Raw genomic sequence first — 13,208 nt, forward strand, 5'->3', positions numbered from 1 at the left:
ATCAGCTGGAATTGTCAGCCATTCAGTTTCTACGGAACTCTGATCACTGAACAGATTATTATTTTTTTCATAAAAATATGGATTATTAAAAATAGCCTGAGCCAATTACTAATACACAAAGCTTGTATTGATGGCAGGTGGGCGTCTGTTTCATGGCTAACCTCTGCTCATTATTACTTACTTTCCACTCGGATGATCTTTACAGCACCAACATCCTTTTTGCAAAACACTGGAATCATAAATATGTTTATGTAACGTCAATAAATTATATTTTAAAATGACCATGATCAGTGCCTGTTAGTGTCCAGCTGATGTGCCAATAACGCCAGGTTAGTTTTAAAAATGCATTAAATTGTTACAGCATTGGTAATAGTGACATTGGTGCTCCTGCCCTGTAGTGGGGTTCTGTTTTAACAGCTTTCTGTCTCAGTCTGTCCATGAGACACAGGAATGGAGCATTTTTGGGGTACCACTTGGCTTTAACTCCTAGGGATGGCAGTGTTTTCATAACAGTACTGTGTGTCAGGTACTGTAGTACAGCATCAACCCCTTGGCAGTGAATGCCACTAGATGGCAGCATTTGGCAGTCACAGCAGTAGTTGCTCTCGCTCTAGCAATAGAGCTAATGTTGGAATTCAGCAAACTCCAAGGCTGGAGAGTGGGAATAAAATCCCTCTTTTAAACCTCGCTGCAGCTCCATGGAAATACAAGATCTCTTGTGAACCAGCTGAGGGGTTAGGGAAAAACCTCGCTGGGGCCCTTTGCTCAGGCCAGGCTGATTTGTGGTTTAGAGATTTGGGGGGGGGGGGGCACACTCTGGCAGTGGGAGTGATTGAGGTTGCTCTTTGCCCTGCTCTCCTGTGACTAGTGGCTCAGATTTCGAGCTGCCAACCCTCCAGGAATTAAATGATCTTTAATTAAAGATAGTCATGTGATGAAATCCCCAGGAATACCCCAACCAGAACTGGCAACCCTGCTTAGCATGCAGGGCCCAGTTCCCCAGGCTGCAATACTGCACATGGCCCTGCCTGCTTGTGCTGCAGCCTGGGACCACAAGGGATACAGCTGCCACCCCACTGCAAAGGGGAGGCTGCAGAAATCCCAAGGCCAAGTCCTGGGGGCAGGACAAAGGCCTGACCCCAGTTGTAAGTGTAGTACTGCAAGTTTCCACCCCCTTCGGAGGAAGGAATGGTTTCATCCAATTTCTCTTCCCCCCCTTAATAGCCAGAGTGGTTTGGTCTAAGTCCTTTCTCTCCCTCCACAGGCAGCGATGGTCTGAGCCAGTCTAGCTCCCTTCCCCGCGTCTCTCCCCGCCCCGAGCTAAGTGGTTTGATCCAGAGCTCCGCGTTTGGCTCGATTTGGCCATGTCCCGTTCCCGTACCGTGAGGGCGGGAGTGACACGTTCCCATGGGGAAGCGGCTGCGTGTCCCTGAGGCCCGGGGTGGGGCTTCTTCTCTTAAAGGGGCCGCGCCACGGGCGAGAGCCGGGAAGAGCCGAGACCGTCGCGGTGAGTGACCCTGCCGGGGACGTGGTAGCAGGACGGGGGGGGGTGAGGGCACAGCTCGGGGGCCCTGCCAAATGGGGGGTGTCGGTTAGTGCAGGGGTCGGTGGGGTAAGGGTGGGGGCTGGCTAGTGGGGGGGGCGAGGATTCTGGCTAGTGCAGGGGTCGGTGGGGGGGGTGCTGGCTAGTGGGTGGGGATCCTGGCTAGTGCAGGGGTTGGTGGGGTGGGGGTGCTGGCTAGTGGTGGGGGGCGAGGATTCTGGCTAGTGCAGGGGTCGGGGGGGTGCTGGCTAGTGCAGGGGTTGGTGGGGTGGGGGTGCTGGCTAATGGGTGGGGGTGGGGGTGCTGGCTAGTGCAGAGGTCAGTGGGGGGTGGGGTGGGGATCCTGGCTAGTGCAGGGGTCAGGGGGGGTGCTGGCTAGTGATGGGGGTCAGGGATCCTGGCTAGTCAGCGTGGGGGTGTCGGTTAGTGCAGGGGTCGGCTGCCCCAGTAGAGTCCGGCCCCTCCCGGAGCACCGACACCCGTGGTGAGAGAAGTGGGATCCTGGGCTGAATCCGAATCCTGCCCCTCCACATCCACTGCTGGCACCAGGGCATTGCGGGGGGGCGCGCAGGGCCATGTGAGGAAGGGGCTGCCCACGCCGCCCCCCGAGCCACAGAGAGAGGGGCTGAGCCCTGGGAACACAGGCTGCAGCCAGGGAGGCTCTGTTCTCAGGGGACGCCTCCCGAAGGACAGACCCATCCCCAAGGCCATTCGTGCCTCACACCCGCCTAGGTTCCAGGCCGGCAAGGGGCTCAGGGCGTAGCTGTCACTGACCTTCCCATATCGCCTTCTGAAAGGCAGACCGGCTCCTGTCCCTCTAATCAGCCAGCGCAGTCCTACTGCCTGACCGCGTGGCCCCATTCACACACCCGCTGGACAGGGAGCCTGTTGGTCCTGCTAGGCAAATTAGTTTTCTTCTGACCTGAAACAGGGATTCAGGCAGCGGTAGCAGTGGGATGCGTTTGCCATCCCCGGTGCAGAGGGGGCGGCAGGTTCCAGCTCAGACTCCCAGCTAAGCGTAGAGGGTGATCGCCTCCCGCAGAGGGAACAGACTGGAAACCTGCTTTGGACCCTAACTGAGCTTTTAAGGGTGGTTGAGGCAGCAGTGTGGCCTGCAAGGCGGCCGGAGTGCCTGGCTGGGTGAGAAATACAGCCAAATAGTAGTAGGGTTGTTATAACCCCCAGGCGGGTCTGGGGCCTATAATGGAGTTAGACCCACAGAGGAAACAGGACCAGCTGGCACTGCATATGCCCATGAGGGAGCAAAGGGCCCTGTTGTAGCTTTACTAAGGGAGGTTTTATTGGACTGTGTGGGAACTCGGGCTGGAAAACGACTTGTCGGTAGCCAGGTATAAATGAGAGCTCTTCGTACAGCAAGAAGATCATTGAATTGTGTGGCAGGGAGAGGAGGGTTCTGTACAGGCAGGTGGGAGAGAAAAACAGAACAGGAGCACCCTGAAATAATCCTTTGTGCTGTACTAAGCTCAGAGTTCTTTACAAACGTTAACTGACACCCGGGGAGGTAGTTACCCTTATCCCATTTTACACATGGCGAAACAGAAGAACAGAGAAGTTCGGTCACCTGTCTAATTCCCACAGTGGCAGAGCTGGGAATCCCTACTCCCAGGCCCCTGGGCCCCATATTCAAATTAGGTTATGTAATTTGAGGATTTGGTTTAGACGTTTGGTGTTTTTTTCCTTCCCCTTAATTTATTATATAGCAACATAAGCAAAAGACTGTCCTCTCCATGCAGCTGCCTGCAGATGGTTCAGGTTTCCCTGTTACTCTTTTACCCACTTCCTCTTTCGTGGAGAAGTTTGCTGAAGGTGGAGAAAGTGCACCTGGCAGGTGGAGATTTGCAGACGTCATGTGCTGTGTGCTGTACCCCCTTCCTCCCAGCAGCCGCGCCCATTGAAAGCGGATGCTGAGCTCACGTTTCAGACCTTTCCTGTAAAACGACTTAGAAAAAGAAATCAAATCAATGTCCTGCATGAAGTGTCAGCCCGAAGGTTCCAGTTCTTATTTTGAACCAGTCCAGCGTGCAGATGGTGATGCCTTAGGCTTATGTGAGTCAATAAGCAAGAATTTTGTACACCAGCAGGTAGCTCAGGATTTCAATAGCTGCTTGGTTCCAATTCATAGGCTGTGATGGAGGCTGGTGCCTCGATTTACATTAGGGGTATTTAAACACCCAGATGCATAGGGCAAAGGGGATGGCTTTGGGGGCTAGCCAAGCCTCCCACCAACGGACTGTACAACCTAATAAAGCAAGTGACGCTAGTAACCCCGGAATTGGTGCAAAATCCATGCCGGTGGTGGTGGTATGTGTGCTTAGGTGTGTGAGGAGCCTTAATCTGGATAGTTAAATGCTATCTGAAAAGGAGGGAGAATGGGAACTGCCTTGGGAGGGAGAGCAGATAGCAGGGACTTAACCTGTGTTGCAAAGCCGGGAGTGCCAGGTGCCAGTGAGTGCTTTACACACCCGAGTCATGGGTAGGTCCTGCAGCTACATACCTCCATTGGGGCCTCAGGTGATAGCTAATTGGACTGTGCTGTTAGGCGGGACGGGGAGGCCTCAGGACAGACCTCACTGTATTTCCTGGCTTTAGCCCACCCAGCCTCCTTTTACTCTCATAGTCTGCATGGGGGGCATCACGCTGTCCAGCCCAGAAGAAAGTGGATCTGTTTGCTAACAGAGTCCATTGAAGAAGGAGCCCCTTGCATCACTTCCTGCTCAGCCTTTCCCGCTCCCTTGAGAGCAGAAGGACAGAAGCCTCCTTGAGCAGGAGGAATGACTCAGGAAGGCTGTGCCAGGTTGGCATCAGGGCGTTTAGAACTAAACTGTTGGCGCTTCAGAGCGGCCTGTGTGTGAGGGAAGGCTGGAGTGCGTTTCCGGCCGGCTTGCTGTACTAGACAGCACAGACAAGCAGCTAATGTTTATTCCTGGGCAAAAGAGGGTGGATTTCCCCATAGACTTAGTCATTCCTGCCAGGTCAGAGACCTCCCCAGCTCCGGCTCTCTGGAACCTCTTTCCCTGCAGGGACCTAGCGGAGGGCATACGAAGGACTAGGAAACGTGGAAGGTAACCTCTGACTCCTAAGTGAGACTGCTACACCCTGAACGGCTTCGCTGAGCGTCCCCTCGGTGGAACCTACTCTCTCCACTACAGAGAGAAGAAGTGATTTGACTCTGCTGCCTCCTTCCTCAAGCTCCCCAGCTGGCCACCAGGGCCGGCTCCAGGGTTTTGGCCGCCCCAAGCAGCCAAAAAAAAAAAAAAAGCCGCGATCGCAATCGCGATCTCCGGCGGCAATTCAGCGGGAGGTCCTTTGCTCCCAGCGGGAGTGAGGGACCGTCCGCCGAATTGTCACCAAATACCTGGACGTGCCGCCCCTCTCCAGAGCGGCCGCCCCAAGCACCTGCTTGCCAGGCTGGTGCCTGGAGCCGGCCCTGCTGGCCACTCACAGAAAGAGCCTCTTCCCTCAGCTGGCCAAGGACCCTCAGCTGGGTCCCTGCTCCTCCTGTCAGGCAGGGCTCTCTCCCTTGCAGGGAAATGAGGCTGGGCTTATTTGTTTGTTTGGCTAGATATGGAGCAGGTGGTTTGCTGTAGTCCCGACCTTTTCCGTTTGGGGATGGGGTTAACCTGGGTGTAGATTTATGCTGCTTTTCTCCCCCAACTGGGGCTGGAGTCTGTCGGGGCCAATCCTGCATTTGCGGCAGGGTAGGGTCGGCTGGATGGCTACCCGTGCTTTGCTGGCTGGTTCGCTTGCATGGCACAGCGAGCTTTATTTTTCAGAGCTCATCTGACCTGGCTCAAGCTCTAATCCTCCCTTGGCGACGCCCTTGTTGGCTGCTGTGGGACTGCTTGTGATGTCCAGCAGGTGACTAACCTCAGAATGAGCTCCCGTTCGTGCAAGGCAGCATGGGCTAGTGGTCTGAGCACAGGGTGGGGAGCTAGGAGCGCCTGAGCTCTGATCCCAGACTGATACTGACACATCGTGTGATCTTGGGGAAGTTGCTGCCTCTCGGTGCCTCGGTTTCCCCATGTGCAAAATGGAAATAAATCCCTTCTTCGCAGGGGTAACTAGTGAGCGTTTGCTAAGTGCTTTGGAGGCGCTGATGTCTCATAAACCCTCTCCCTCAGGAAAACTCCACGGAGGTGAAATTGCTCCCAGGCGGGATGTTTTTCAGATTTCCATGTGCTTAGTACATATCTATCTAATTGGTCCTGAATGTTCTGTTCAGTTCTGGTGATTTCCCCCCCCACTTTCTCACAGAGGCCTCAACAGAAATCGGAAGGGGCCCAGAGGTGGGTGATGAGAATGATCAGGCCCTGGAAAGAGACTAAAGATTAGGAGTGTTTAGTTTTGAGAGAGGGGGGGGAAAACTAGAGGTGACATTATAGAAGAATATAAATCAATAAATGGGCAAGAGAAAGTAGATCGGGCGCGGCTATTTACCCTTCCTCATAGTATGAGAACAAGAGGACCATCAGTTAAAATATGAGGCAACACAATTAAATCTGAATTCATTTGTACATGATGTGAAATTAGCCTGTGGGACTCATTGCCACTAGGTATCAATGAGGCCAAGATCTTAGTAGGGTTCAAAAAAGAATGAGCAGTTCCTTGGATGGCCATTCCAGGGGATTGGAGATAAACTCTCATGATTTAGGGCATAAGACAAGCACAAAGGGCCAGATTTTTAGAGGTATTTAGGTGTCTAGCTGCCTGGGTTAACAAGTTACCCTCTGGACAGGTTACTCTCTTCAATGATTTGGGATTGGTCATTGTCAGAGGTGGGATCCTGGCTAGATAATCCAACCTACAGGTCCTACTAAGGCAATTCCTATGCTCCATCTGTCTAATTATTTCTAAGGTTTCTGTCACTGCAGTGTCCAGCCCCCAAGATTGCCCCTTTCACTCCATTCTCTCCATTTGTCATCCCACTCAATGGGTTTTCCCATCCCATCTTAGGTGAGGATGGCAGAGAAAATCCTTGTGACGGGTGGAGCTGGGTACATCGGCAGCCACTGCGTCCTGGAGCTGGTGGAAGCCGGCTATATCCCTGTGGTGATCGATAATTTCCACAATGCCATCCGAGGTAAGGAGAGCCACTGCCACTGCCCCCCTGGGCTCTGTCCTGTCATCCTGTGGCCCCTGGTGACCCTCAGTCCCACTTGAGTGCCCATGGTCAAGACCTGATCTCTCCTGGCGTTACAGAATAACCTGTCTCCCCAGGGGGAGATACTCTTCCCGAAAGCCTGCAGCGCGTGCAGGAGATTGTGGGCAAGAAGATTCTTTTCCAGGAGCTGGATATCCTTGATGAGGCAGCTCTGCGGGAGCTCTTTCAGAAGGTGAGCACGTGAGCACACGGCGATCCTGCTGGGGAAGGGGGGAATATGCATTTCCTGCTGCGCAAGGTGCTGTGCTGACAGGGGGAAGCTGTTGGAGCATGTGCTGAGGGAGCAGGATGGTGTTTCTAGACTGGGAGCAGCGAGACAAACGTATCCACGGGACACAGGGAGGTTTTAGAACATTGTCTTTTTTTTTCTTTTTCTTTTTTTCCCTCATGGAAAATTTCAGCATTTCTGGCAAAAGAAATCAAAAACTTGAAAAATTTCTGCCAGAAGCAGGATGCAAACCAAAAATGTGGCTTTGGAACTGTTAGAGCAGGGCCTCCTGGGAGTTTGGATGCCTCATGTCCCTGTTCTCTATGGGCTGGGTGCGTACACCTCCCCTGACTCACAACAGTCTCCCTTCTTGCTGGCTTGCCACAGTGCACCATGGGAGATGCAGTCTGGCTGGGGAACATGGCTCATAGAGAAGAATGGGAGCATGAGGCACCTGAACTACAACTCCCAGGAGCCACTATGGTGGCATTTCCAAATCAAAATTTGGAGGTTTTCAGGTGTTGGGGTTCTTTTGACCGAAAGTCGAATTTTTCTGTGGCAAGCAGACACTTTTTTAGAGACATTTTGTTTAGTCGAAAATAGTTTTGACAGAAAATTTCCAACCAACCCTAGGGGCTTTTTGTTGGTGTCATTAACCCAAGTTCTCTCCCAGCCAGCACTGACCCTTGGCCTCTTTGTTTCCTTGCAGCACCGTTTTTCAGCTGTGATGCACTTTGCGGGGCTGAAGGCCGTTGGGGAGTCCGTTCAGAAACCCCTGGAGTATTACAAGGTGAACCTCACGGGGACCATTCGACTGCTGGAGGTAAGCAGAGCCCTTGAGGCAGGGCACTGGAGTACCCAGAACTTCCCCAGTGCAAAGGACTCAAAGGCACATGAGGCTGGGGATGCAGACAGATCCCAGGAGATCCCAGGGAGCTGTGTGTGGGTCCCGCTTAGTGATCATGGGGAGTGAAGATCCAGGGAGTAAGCCCAGCTGTGGGGGTAACCCTGTGCCCTCCATCACTCCGAGTTCCTGTCCAGTAGGGGCTCATGCAGGCGGACACCAACCCCCATGCAGAATTACAACAAGGGGGTATCAGCTGCATACAGGAGAGCAGAGGAGAAAGAATGGGAGGGATGGAAAAGCCCCTCTGGCTGCCTGGGAAGAAACCTCAGGATCTCTTCTCCCAGTTCACGGTCAAATTAATATGCTTCTCTAGACTGTGACCTTGGCCTGCTATGGTCAGCAGCGCTGAGGAGGTTTCTCAGGAAAGCCTAAGCACCGCCGAGGTGCAGTGAATCAGTAGATGGCTCTTCCGAGTCAGAACTGACCCCAGCATGGCACTAGGGGGTGCTGTGCCTTGGATGTGATGCAAAACCAAGGGTCTGGTTGAGCGAGATTATTAATGGTCCCCAGCACATTTGGTAAGAGTCAGGGTGTTAGGCCCAGTTACGTTTTGAAGTTCTGTTCTGCCTCCCTAAATTCCCCCCGTTGTTCAATTGGCAGCGGCATTCCTCACTTCCTGTCCCAAATCATGTACTCAGTGTTGGCGGCCGCTGTTAAAGAGCTGCTGAGTTTCACCCCAGAAGTGGCTGCATTTCAGTGGTAGGTGGTCTGGTCCCCAGATAGGTTGGCTATACATCAGTTTGTTTCATTCCCTGTATAAAGGGCTCGTTGTTAGTGGGCAGTTCAGGACTCGCTAGCATGTACGTAGAGCTTCCTGTTGCCGAACACACGGGAGAGGCTCTCCCTGTGGCTCGGCACTGGACCGGTCCCTGCTTTCTCCTCTCAGACAATGAAAGCACACGGGGTGAGGGACATTGTGTTCAGCAGCTCGGCCACAGTGTACGGAGACCCTGCCTACCTCCCGCTGGACGAGAACCACCCGGTTGGGGGCTGCACCAACCCCTACGGCAAATCCAAGTACTTCATTGAGGAGATGATCCGAGACCTGTGCAAGGCCGAGAAGGTAAGAAGCACCCACTCAGCCCTGGGCACAACCTTGAACCAGGGAGACTAGGAATCAAGTAGGTTGGGCTTCCCCTCAGCTGGGTCCTAAGTCCGAAGTGTCTTCCCAGCATTCGTGGCCCCCCTCCATACACAGATCTCCTCCAGCCTGTGGGGAAGGGGATCAGCCAGTCCTGCAGCGCTGCTGAAAGCCCCCCGAAGCCCCGGCTCTGCTCATGCAGAGGAGTTAGGGGAGATCGGGGACACACACATACTGGCCCTCTAATGTAGAACCCACAAGGGTGGGGATCTGTGGAGTTTAGAGGCCAAGGCCCTTGCTTCTTCTGTGGGGAGCAACCTGCATGAGGGATGAATTTTCCATCGAGTGACCCATTCCCACCTACAGGTTTCCCCAGGGGACTAGGAAATCTGGGCCTTCTGTTTCCCACCAGAACTTTCTCAAGGCTTGGGATATGGATGGGAGATGCGTAGACGAACCAGGCAATGTTCACACATCTGTGTTCGTATTCCAGGGGTCCTTTGAACAGCGTGGTGGGGAGGGATGGAAGGGGGTGCTGCATGAGCCGTGAGAATCCTAGCGGCTTCCTGGGGCCCTGTTTGCACTTCCCAGGCAGTGTGTGTGACTGGCGCTGTCTCTCTCCCAGGACTGGAATGCCATTCTCCTCCGGTATTTCAATCCCATTGGAGCCCATGAATCAGGAAGAATCGGAGAAGATCCCCAGGGAATCCCCAACAATCTGATGCCCTACGTTGCTCAAGTATGAACTCGCCTTGCAGACTGTCTTTAACTAGTGCTCTGTGTAAGAGCCCCTGTACGTGTTCCCTGTGTGTGTCACACAAGCAGACTGAACTCACGAGCCCATTCCCTTGTGCAGGTGGCAGTGGGGCGCCGGGAGTACCTGAGCGTGTTTGGGGACGATTATAAGACAGCTGACGGAACAGGTGCGCTGCCCAGTGTTTCTGGTTTATCTTAAACCCTGTTACGTTAGATGGTGCCTGTTAAATCCTGCTCCCTGTGGCCCAGGATGACTGAGCTGCCTGGCGCATTCCCGGCAGCTCCATAACTGACCCGGTTTGCATTATTTTCCTGTTTCCTGGCAGGTGTCAGGGATTATATTCATGTCGTGGATCTAGCCAAAGGCCACATCGCTGCTCTGAAGAAACTGAAAGAAAACTGTGGCTGCAAGGTAGGAAATGGCTCTAGTCCGGGTGTTGGGGATTAGCAGAGCCGCGATTCACCAACGTTAACGTGGGCTCAGCTGAGCCAGCTCCTTCGGCCTGAGCCCCCATTCCAAAGTAGGGGCTGTCGTTCAAGGGGAATTATATACACCCCTAGCGCTGGGTGATGATAAAGGCAAAGGCATTTTGCCCTGCTCTCTCTATTGGGCAATAAGAGCAAGGCCCCTTATCTGTCCGTTAAAAGAGCCTATAGTCAGGGTGAGTCTGGTGTTACTGCCAGGGTGGGGTTGGACAGGGCCCAGCTTTCACATGTGGCCCCTGATTTTGGGAGCCCACCTTGAGCCAGCTGGGCCCCAGCTTTCAGACATGCAAGTGCCCGCAGCCCCTGTTAGCTGCAGCTGCTCATCAGAAATCAGGCCTCATTGTCTCAAGCGGAGCCCCCAGAAGTCAAGGACAGTTTGAGGGTGGGGCCTGGTGCTTTAGTGAAACTGAAGGCTGGGCTGGGCAGCCCCCAGGCCCTGAGCACAGCAAGAGCCAGCAAGTTTCTTGTCCTACTTGCAGATCTACAACCTGGGCACAGGCAGTGGTTACTCTGTCCTGCAAATGATCAAAGCCATGGAGAAAGCATCAGGAAGAGAGGTACGGTGCTAACCCAAGCCCCCTGGCCCTGCATGAGCAATGCTTTCCAGGCTGTTCTCTAACTCTTTCCAGGGCATCTTTCTTCCTCTTATGCTGGTAAAGCGGCAGCCAGGGCAGCTGTCCCTGCTTCCAGCCTGGGGGATCTGCTGCCTTGAGGTCTGCGGGGGCAGGTCGTTAGCTACATGGGACTGTGCCTTGTGCTGAAGTTGGGGACCCCCGCCCCAGCCCATCATGCGGTGAAGTTCCGGGACTGTCGCCCCCCTGACGCGTTGCTTTCCTTTCCTTTCCTTTCAGATAAAGTACAAGATCACTGCACGGCGGGAGGGGGACATCGCCGCCTGCTACGCTGACCCAGCCCTGGCCGAGCAGGAGCTGGGCTGGAAAGCTGCCTTCGGGCTGGACAAGATGTGTAAGTGCAACCACTCTGGGTGTGCTCTGACCTACCCCCACCCCTCACTCTCTATCTGGGCCTCCTCTGGCCCCTCCCAGTGACTCTCGGGGGAGGGGAGCATGCAGGGCATCATTCAGTTTTATGCCCCTTTGTCCCCACCCTTCTTTAGCTCTCGCCAGAGCTTCTTCCTTGTCCTGGTCACTTAGCTGCTGCTCTGGGGGGAGGCTGGGTGAGAGGCACCAGGGATTGGTGCGAAGAGTCACTGACACCTGCAGGAACTAGAGGGTTTGGTTCAAGACTCTTGCATTGGGCCTAGAGTTACAGCCAGCAACGCTCCCCCCAGCTGGCTTAGTCCAGCCTCAGCGGCTGCCACAGCCTGAGTTTCTCTCCGTGTCTTGCAGGTGAAGATTTGTGGCGGTGGCAGGTGCAGAATCCCACAGGCTTCAGCAACAACTAGAGCGTCGGCCCCAGGGAGCAGCCAGGATGGTGCCGGCCTGCCAGAGTCTTGGTCCCCGGGGAGCTCCAGTTGCTTTCTCTCCAGGGGGCCAGCCTGAGTCGTACTGGGCCAGTGAAATTTTCCCACCTTTTAACCAGCAGCTGACTTTACTCATGGCACGGGGCAGTCAAGAAACAGTCTAGGACCTGGCCTCTGGGGGAGGGAAGCCCCTGGCTCTACAGCAGCAGAGGGCTGAGCAGAACTTGCACAGCTTAAAACATCGCAGCACGATTCAGGGGAGTCCCTCCGAGAAGGAACAGACCCCCCCCAAGCCATGCTGGGCTCTAGCACGGAGGGGCTTGCTCCTTCAGCTGCTGCTTCCCTCATTGCAGAGATGGGCACTGAGCACGGGCCCTTCCTTCTCACCTACCTCACAAGGACAGGACACCACACACACTCTGCAGCTTCCCAAGGGCCAGGCCATCTCGTCAGCATTTTCATATACACGAGCCCATCCTGCCCCCGGGGTCCTATTCCCCTGTGCGTGGGAACATCTTCCCCACTCCTGGGGGGGTTTCCATCTTCCACCTTCGGGGCTTGTGCACTGCCCTTTCCCTTCCCCCTGGAGCAGTTTGCTCCCTGCCTCAGTTCCCATCACCCTTGCCTGGAAGGGACCAAATGAGATTTTTATTGTGTCTGGCGACACAGGAGCCAGGGCTTGGTGCTTACGAGTCCGTTGTGTCAAACTGCGCTGAGCTAGCTCTGTGGCATTCAATGGCCGGGCGCAGCTTAGTCACTAACTCTTGTGGGACAGAGCGTGTACGTGACAGGAAAATCGCCAGCCCTGCGTGGCTGCGGCAGCTACTTACTGACAGTCGGACTCACCGAAGCCTGCCTGGGGCAACGGGTTGTTTTCCTAGCTCCTGAAGCTTTTCTTTATTACAGCGAACGCTGGGAGCGAGCGGGAACACAGGGGCCAGTCTGTTCCGCTCCCACTTCATGCTACTGAATGATGCATTGAGAGTTTGACTTGCCTCAGGGGCCAGCGCGATTCAAACTGTTCCCGCCTTAGAGACGAGGTGGCACAGAGCTGCTGTGCCCCAGGATCTCGTTGCATTAAAGAGACCGGCTCAACGGCTTGGGCGAGGTTTATGTTTTCTTTAATCTCATATCCAAGGGTGTGGAACACAAACCCTCCCCAAGGAAGACAGAGAACTAAAAGCCATTTTCAGGAATGGACAGAAGCTTCTTTCTCTCTCCCCCTGAGGCCTCAGCAGCCCCCCAGCCCAGAGGAAGTTGCTGCTTACACAGGGAGAGAGCAGCTCCGTGGAATGCTCTGAGAACAGGCCAGTACTTTCAACCAAACTGTACATAAGAATGAACATGAGGCCAGGCCCCCAGCCAGCCAAGATGCAGAATGTTCCAATTCACAGTCACAGAATCAGGTAGAGCTGCCAGCCTTCATTTAAACTCCAGCGAGCTGCATTTCCCCCTGCCGCTGCCTCAGCCCAGGGAGGGGGCAGCTTTAAACAGACACAAGGAGGAGAAACAGAAGGGCTGTGTCCAAAATGAGAAGAGCTAGTCCTGCCTCCTCCCACCCGCAGCTCCCCCATGCAAGCAGCGACATAAGTAAATCTTTTAAAAAATGGGTCCAACATGAT

At 54.3% G+C, this 13,208-nt stretch overlaps 1 protein-coding gene across 3 annotated transcripts; it reads left to right on the top strand.

Annotated features, from left to right (window-relative positions):
- Positions 1-1,299: 1,299 nt before the first annotated feature.
- GALE (UDP-galactose-4-epimerase) lies at positions 1,300-13,204 on the top strand. 3 transcript variants are annotated; one of them, XM_024203625.3, is made up of 12 exons: positions 2,864-3,610; positions 4,585-4,626; positions 6,518-6,644; positions 6,782-6,897; positions 7,643-7,756; positions 8,727-8,903; positions 9,547-9,660; positions 9,778-9,844; positions 10,004-10,089; positions 10,643-10,720; positions 11,015-11,129; positions 11,513-13,204. In XM_024203625.3, the coding sequence occupies exons 3-12, from the start codon at positions 6,524-6,526 to the stop codon at positions 11,566-11,568; spliced, it is 1,044 nt and encodes a 347-aa protein (XP_024059393.1). In that variant the 5' UTR covers positions 2,864-3,610; positions 4,585-4,626; positions 6,518-6,523; the 3' UTR covers positions 11,569-13,204. The 3 variants fall into 3 exon arrangements, with proteins under 3 accessions (XP_026512924.1, XP_024059393.1, XP_024059392.1); XM_026657139.2 differs by lacking the exons at positions 2,864-3,610; positions 4,585-4,626 and adding an exon at positions 1,300-1,507; XM_024203624.3 differs by having other exon boundaries at positions 2,864-4,626.
- The last annotated feature ends 4 nt before the right edge of the window (positions 13,205-13,208 follow it).

The sequence above is a fragment of the Terrapene carolina genome, unplaced genomic scaffold (genome assembly GCF_002925995.2).
Source record: "Terrapene carolina triunguis isolate 2854851 unplaced genomic scaffold, T_m_triunguis-2.0 Scaffold236, whole genome shotgun sequence".
NCBI lineage: Eukaryota > Metazoa > Chordata > Testudines > Emydidae > Terrapene > Terrapene triunguis.